Source organism: Cynocephalus volans, chromosome 1, assembly GCF_027409185.1.
Source record: "Cynocephalus volans isolate mCynVol1 chromosome 1, mCynVol1.pri, whole genome shotgun sequence".
Taxonomy (NCBI): domain Eukaryota; kingdom Metazoa; phylum Chordata; class Mammalia; order Dermoptera; family Cynocephalidae; genus Cynocephalus; species Cynocephalus volans.
The window spans coordinates 118,301,611-118,308,261 of NC_084460.1; the positions used below are offsets into that span (position 1 = coordinate 118,301,611).

General features: G+C 41.8%; 1 protein-coding gene across 1 annotated transcript; it reads left to right on the top strand.

The window, feature by feature from the left end:
* The first annotated feature begins 2,858 nt into the window (after positions 1-2,858).
* On the top strand, positions 2,859-4,964 carry LOC134388705 (intraflagellar transport protein 74 homolog). The gene is made up of 2 exons (XM_063111962.1): positions 2,859-4,032; positions 4,093-4,964. Exons 1-2 carry the CDS (start codon positions 2,980-2,982, stop codon positions 4,855-4,857), a joined length of 1,818 nt encoding a protein of 605 aa, XP_062968032.1. The 5' UTR covers positions 2,859-2,979; the 3' UTR covers positions 4,858-4,964.
* Positions 4,965-6,651: the final 1,687 nt, after the last annotated feature.

Below are 6,651 nucleotides of genomic sequence, written 5' to 3' on the forward strand. Positions count from 1 at the left end.
TTTTCAGCATCTATAGAGATGATCATATGGTCCTTGTGTTTGAGTTTATTAATATGGTGTATCACATTTATTGATTTGCGTATGTTGAACCAACCTTGCATCCCTGGGATGAATCCCACTTGATCGTGATGAATAATTTTTCGTATGTGTTGCTGTATTCTGTTTGCTAGTATTTTACTGAGGATTTTTGCATCTATATTCATCAAGGATATCGGCCTGTAGTTTTCTTTTTTGGTTATATCTTTACCTGGTTTTGGTATCAGGATGATGTTTGCTTCATAGAATGAGTTTGGGAGATTTGCGTCCGTTTCAATCTTTTGGAATAGTTTGTAAAGAATCGGTGTCAATTCCTCTTTGAATGTTTGGTAAAATTCTGCTGTGAATCCATCTGGTCCTGGGCTTTTCTTTGTTGGGAGCCTTCTGATAACAGCTTCAATCTCCTTTATTGTTATTGGTCTGTTCAAATTTTCTACGTCTTCACGGTTCAGTTTTGGGAGCTTGTGTGTGTCCAGAAATTTATCCATTTCCTCCAGATTTTCAAATTTGTTGGCGTATAGTTGTTTGTAGTAGTCTCGAATGATTCCTTGTATTTCAGATGAATCAGTTGTAATATCGCCTTTTTCATTTCTAATTTTTGTTATTTGAGTCTTCTCTCTTCTTTTTTTTGTTAGCCATGCTAATGGTTTGTCAATTTTATTTATCTTTTCAAAAAACCAACTTTTTGATTCGTTGATCTTTTGAATTGTTTTTTGGTTTTCAATTTCATTCAGTTCTGCTCTGATCTTAATGATTTCTTTCCGTCTGCTAACTTTAGGTTTGGATTGTTCTTGTTTTTCTAGTTCTTTAAGGTGAAGTGTTAGGTTGTTCACTTGCCATCTTTCTATTCTTCTGAAGTGAGCGTTTAATGCAATAAATTTTCCCCTCAATACTGCTTTTGCAGTATCCCACAGGTTTTGGTATGATGTATCATTGTTTTCATTAGTTTCAATAAATTTTTTGATTTCCTGCTTGATTTCTTCTTGGACCCATATGTCATTAAGTAGAATGCTGTTTAATTTCCATGTGTTTGTATAGTTTCCAGAGTTTCGTTTGTTATTAATTTCTAGTTTTAATCCATTGTGGTCTGAGAAGATACATGGGATAATTCCAATTTTTTTGAATTTATTGAGACTTGATTTGTGACCTAATATGTGATCTATCCTGGAGAATGATCCATGTGCTGCTGAGAAGAATGAATATTCTGAGGTTGTTGGGTGGAATGTTCTGTAGATATCTGCCAATTCCAATTGGTCTAGAGTCTTGTTTAGATCTTGTGTTTCTCTACTGATTCTTTGCCTAGATGATCTGTCTAATATTGACAGTGGGGTGTTCAGGTCCCCTGCTATTATGGTATTAGTGTCTATTTCCTTCTTTAGGTCTAATAGAGTTTGTTTTATAAATCTGGCTGCTCCAACATTGGATGCATACATATTTATGATTGTTATGTCTTCTTGATGGATCAGTCCTTTTATCATTAAGTAGTGTCCCTCATTGTCTCTTTTTATGGTTTTTAGTTTAAAGTCTATTTTGTCAGATATAAGAATAGCTACTCCAGCTCGTTTTTCTTTTCTGTTTGCTTGGTAAATCTTTTTCCATCCTTTCACTCTTAGTCTGTGTGAATCTTTATGGGTGAGGTGGGTCTCTTGTAGGCAGCATATAGTTGGGTCCTGCTTTTTGATCCAGTCAGCCAGTCTGTGTCTTTTAATTGGGGAATTTAAGCCTTTTACATTAAGAGTTATTATTGAAAGGTATTGATTTATTCCTAGCATTTTATTGGTTGTTTGGTTGTCTTAGGTGTCTTTTGTTCCTTGCTTTCTGATTTACTGTTTGTTTTCTGTGTTTGTTGATTCCTTAGGTTGTAGATAGTGTTTTTGTTAGCTTGTTTTCTCTTCATGAATGCCATTTTTATTGTACTAGCGGGTTTAGATTTTTCTTGGCTTTTTATGGCAGTGGTAGTTATTTTTCAGGAACCAAACCCAGTACTCCCTTGAGGATTTCTTGTAAGGGTGGTCTTGTGGTAGTGAACTCCCGCAGTTTTTGTTTGTCTGAGAAATATACTATTTGCCCCTCATTTCGGAAGGATAGCCTTGCAGGGTAGAGTATTCTTGGCTGGCAATCTTTGTCTTTTAGTATTTTGAAAATATCATCCCATTCCTTTCTAGCTTTTAGGGTTTGTGATGAAAAGTCTGATGTTAACCTGATTGGGGCTCCCTTATAGGTGATTTGACGCTTCTCTCTTGCAGCTTTTAAGATTCTCTCTTTATCTCTGAGTTTTGCCAATTTGACTATGACATGTCTTGGAGAAGGTCTTTTTGGGTTGAATACATTTGGAGATCGTTGAGCTTCCTGGATCTGAAGATCTGTGATTTTTCCTATACCTGGGAAGTTTTCTGCCACTATTTTGTTGAATATGTTTTCAATGGAATCTCCATTTTCCTCCCCTTCTGGAATACCCATGACTCGAATATTTGATCGCTTATGGTTGTCTGATATCTCTCTCAGATTTTCTTCCATGTCCTTGATTCTTTTTTCTTTCTTTTTGTCTGCTTGTGTTATTTCAAACAGCCCATCTTCAAGTTCAGAGGTTCTCTCTTCAACTTCGACAAGCCTGCTGGTTAAACTCTCCGTTGTGTTTTTTATTTCGCTGAATAACTTCTTCAGTTCAGCAAGTTCTGCTACATCTTTTTTCAGGACATTGATTTCCTTGTACATTTCCTCTTTCAGATCCTGTATACTTTTCCTCATTTCATCATGATATCTAGCTGAGTTTTCTTGTATCTCATTCAGTTTCCTTAGAATTATCACTCGAGGGGCGAACGGATGTGTGCTGCTGGTTTGTGGGTTCCGTTGTAGTGGCGGCGTCGGAAAGAGGTTCGAGCGCGCCCGAGTCGTGCGACAGCCCTCCTTCCGCGCCGGTGGAGTGGTTGAAGTTAATAAACAATGGCCAGTAACCAGAAACCTTCAGCAGCTCGCCCTGTTTCACGAAGTGGAATTGGGCTGACAGGAAGGCCTCCTTCTGGAATACGACCCCCATCAGGAAATATAAGAGTGGCAACTGGAATGCCACCTGGGACAGCAAGACCAGGTTCTCGTGGTGGTCCTATAGGGACTGGTGGAGTTCTGTCTTCTCAAATCAAAGTCGCTGATCGTCCTGTAACACAACAAGGTTTGAGTGGAATGAAAACTGGGATGAAAGGTCCCCAGAGGCAAATTTTAGACAAATCTTATTATCTTGGGCTTCTTAGAAGTAAAATAAGTGAACTTACAACTGAAATTAATAAACTTCAGAAAGAAATAGAAATGTACAATCAAGAGAATTCTGTGTATTTATCATACGAAAAGAGGGCTGAGACGTTAGCCATTGAAATCAAAGAGTTTCAAGGACAACTAGCAGACTACAACATGCTGGTAGATAAACTTAATACCAATACTGAAATGGAAGAAGTAATGAATGATTATAACATGCTCAAAGCTCAAAATGATAGAGAAACACAAAGTATGGATATCATATTTACTGAAAGACAAGCGAAAGAAAACCAAATTAGAAGTGTCGAAGAAGAAATTGAACAGGAAAAACAAGCAGCAGAGAGCATTATCAAAAATATGTCTTCCGAAAAACAAGTCGAGTATATAGAGATGAAAACCACAAATGAGAAATTGTTGCAGGAATTAGACACACTTCAGCAACAACTAGATTCACTGAACATGAAAAAAGAGAGCCTGGAAACTGAAATAGCACACTCCCAAGTAAAACAGGAGGCTGTATTGCTGCATGAAAAACTTGATGAGTTGGAGTCCCATCGAGATCAAATGATTGCAGAAGACAAAAGCATGGGATCTCCAATGGAAGAGAGAGAGAGATTACTTAAGCAAGTTAAAGAAGATAATCAGGAAATAGCCAGCATGGAGAGACAATTAACAGATATAAAAGAAAAAATAAATCAGTTTAATGAAGAAATTAGAGAACTTGACATGGATTTAGAGGAACACCAAGTTTCAGGCCTGTCCTTAATGACCTTGAGAGAAGTTTATTCAGACCAGAAGGCAAAAAAGCTGTTTGCTGATGCAGGTGAAATGAATCAGAAATACAAGGAGCTAAAAAAAAGGGAGGAAAATATGGACACTTTTATTGAGACTTTTGAGGAAACTAAAAATCAGGAATTGGAACGGAAGGCACAGATAGAAGCCAACATTGTTGCACTTTTGGAGCACTGTAGTCGAAATATAAATCGTCTGAAACAGATATCCTCTATCACCAATCAAGAGCTAAAGATGATGCAGGATGACCTCAATTTTAAATCCACTGAAATGCAGAAATCACAAGGGACAACTAGGAATTTGACTTCAGACAGTCAACGTCTACAGTTGGATCTACAGAAAATGGAGCTTCTGGAAAGTAAGATGACTGAGGAACAACATTCTTTAAAGAGCAAAATTAAGCAAATGATAACTGATCTGGAGACATACAATGATTTGCCAGCTTTAAAATCATCAGGTGAAGAAAAGAAAAAGAAATTACATCAGGAGAGAACAGTATTATCAACCCGCAGAAATGCCTTTAAAAAAGTAATGGAGAAGCTAAACATAGAATATGAGATGCTGAAAACACAATTGCAAGAAAATGAGACACATTCTCAGCTTACAAATTTGGAGAGAAAGTGGCAACACCATGAGCAAAATAATTTTGTGATGAAAGAATTCATAGCAACCAAGAGTCAAGAGAGTGATTACCAGCCAGTTATGAAAAATGTGGCCAAGCAGATTGCAGAGTACAATAAAACCATCGTGGATGCTCTACATAGCACTAGCAGAAACTAAGTCTAAATCAACCGAAAGTCTCTATAGAAGTATCTTAATGCTGCTAGACTTTGTACAAGCTTACTAAAATATAGCTTAATCTTACCTAAAATTTCTGAATGCTATAATTTTTGTGGCCTTTTTAAAGAGTATAATATTTCAATAAATAGTTTACATAAAAAAAAAAAAAAAAAAAAAAAAAAAAAAAAAAAAAAGAATTATCACTCGAAATTCCTTGTCAGTCATTTCAAGGGCTTCTTGTTCTATAGGATCTAGAGTTTGAGATTTATTAACTTTTGGTGGTGTACTTTCTTGATTTTTTGTATTTCTGGTATCTTTTTTTTGGTGTTTATTCATTGTGGCCGGGGGTTTCACAGTTCACTGGTTTGAGACTAATGACTAACTAGGATGTTGCTGTGGTTGCCAATTTCGTATGGCTCCCGCCGTGACTGCTCAGTTGGCCTCTAGTGCCTTGTGTGTGTGGTTGTCTCAGGTCTTGGGCTTCTCCGGGGAGCCACCTTTCTGGTCAGCTTGGACTCTGCTGGGCTGGTGGATCACGTACCACAGGGTGTGTGATCTCTGTTGAGCTTTCACTTCCTGTGCAGGACTTCTCCCTGGTCCGTGTGCTCTGGTCCAGGCTGTTAGATCGTGCAGTGGCGACCCCACCGGGTGTGTGGTTTCTGTCGAGTCTCCCCCTCCCTGGCCGCACGTCTCCACACTCTGTGCGCACTGTGCTGGGCTGGGGCGTGTCTTCTGCACCCCTCGTCTATCAGCTGGGCCTTCAAGACCCTGCTCGGCACCGCCTCGCCCAGGAAGTCTACCAGGTTTCTGCTGGGCACAGACGACTGGTCTCTCTGGGTGCCTTTGTAGCACTATGTAGATCTTTCTTGGGTCTTGTTCACCTTTGTATCCCCCCAGTATAAACCGAGTCTAGCGCCCACCTGCAGCCTGGTCTCCGGCAGGTTCAAGCGGACCTGGGAACTCTCCTACCACACTATTCCCAACCAGACATTCGTTAGGCTTTTTTCCAAACTGGTGGCCGCAGAGATGGTATCTGCCTCCCAGTAACAGGGAGTTTACCTGGGGCCGGAGTCCAGGGTATGGTGGAGTGACAGTCGGCCCGCCCGTACTTCCTTGCCATCCGGACACTGGCCCGGGACACCCCCCCGCCACCAGCCCCGCCAGAGAACCGCGGAAGGAGTGGAAGCGGAGGCCCCCGCGCCAGGCCAAGCAAGTGGGAGGGCTCAGTGATGGCCGAGCAGGGCAGAGCTGCCTGCACCTGGGAAAATGGAGGCAGCACCGGGCAGTGAGTGGCCTGGTGGTGCAGGCGGGAGCCGCGTGGGCATTCACCCCCCGAACAGAGCTGTGCCAGGGATCACTCACAGTGCTGTGCCAGGTCGGGTGCTCGCTCTCTGTCTCTGGTTTGCCGCCTTTCCCAGTTCTCGGCCGCTACCGCCTCGGGCTGTTCAGTCGCGGCGCGGCTCGGGTGCTCCCAGGAATCTTCTTTAATGCCGGTCTGAAACCTCGAATCCTGAATAGGGCAGCTGGCCGCCTTCAGCGCGGCCCCGGCCTCCGGGATCCTGGCTGCATCCACAGCAGCCCTGGCGCCGCGTTCCCTGTTTCGAGACTCGCTTTTGCAGCTAAGAAACAGTTCTTTTCCTGCTCCACACTTCAAAGCTGTTGCCTGTAAATGAGGCAGCCTTTCCTGCCGGGGGCAAAGTGGCGGTCACCCCCCACGACCGGTCAGCAGCAGCAGTCCTCCCTTAAGAGATGGCGAGAGGAAGGTCCACAAGATTCCCGGCTGCCTGAGGCCCA

Bases quoted from the DNA above. Each gene is read 5' to 3' on its own strand.
- LOC134388705 (XM_063111962.1), top strand. From the start codon at position 2,980: ATGGCCAGTAACCAGAAACCTTCAGCAGCTCGCCCTGTTTCACGAAGT. The intron at 4,033-4,092 runs GTTTCAGGCCTG...AAGGCAAAAAAG, and splicing joins TGGATTTAGAGGAACACCAA to CTGTTTGCTGATGCAGGTGA.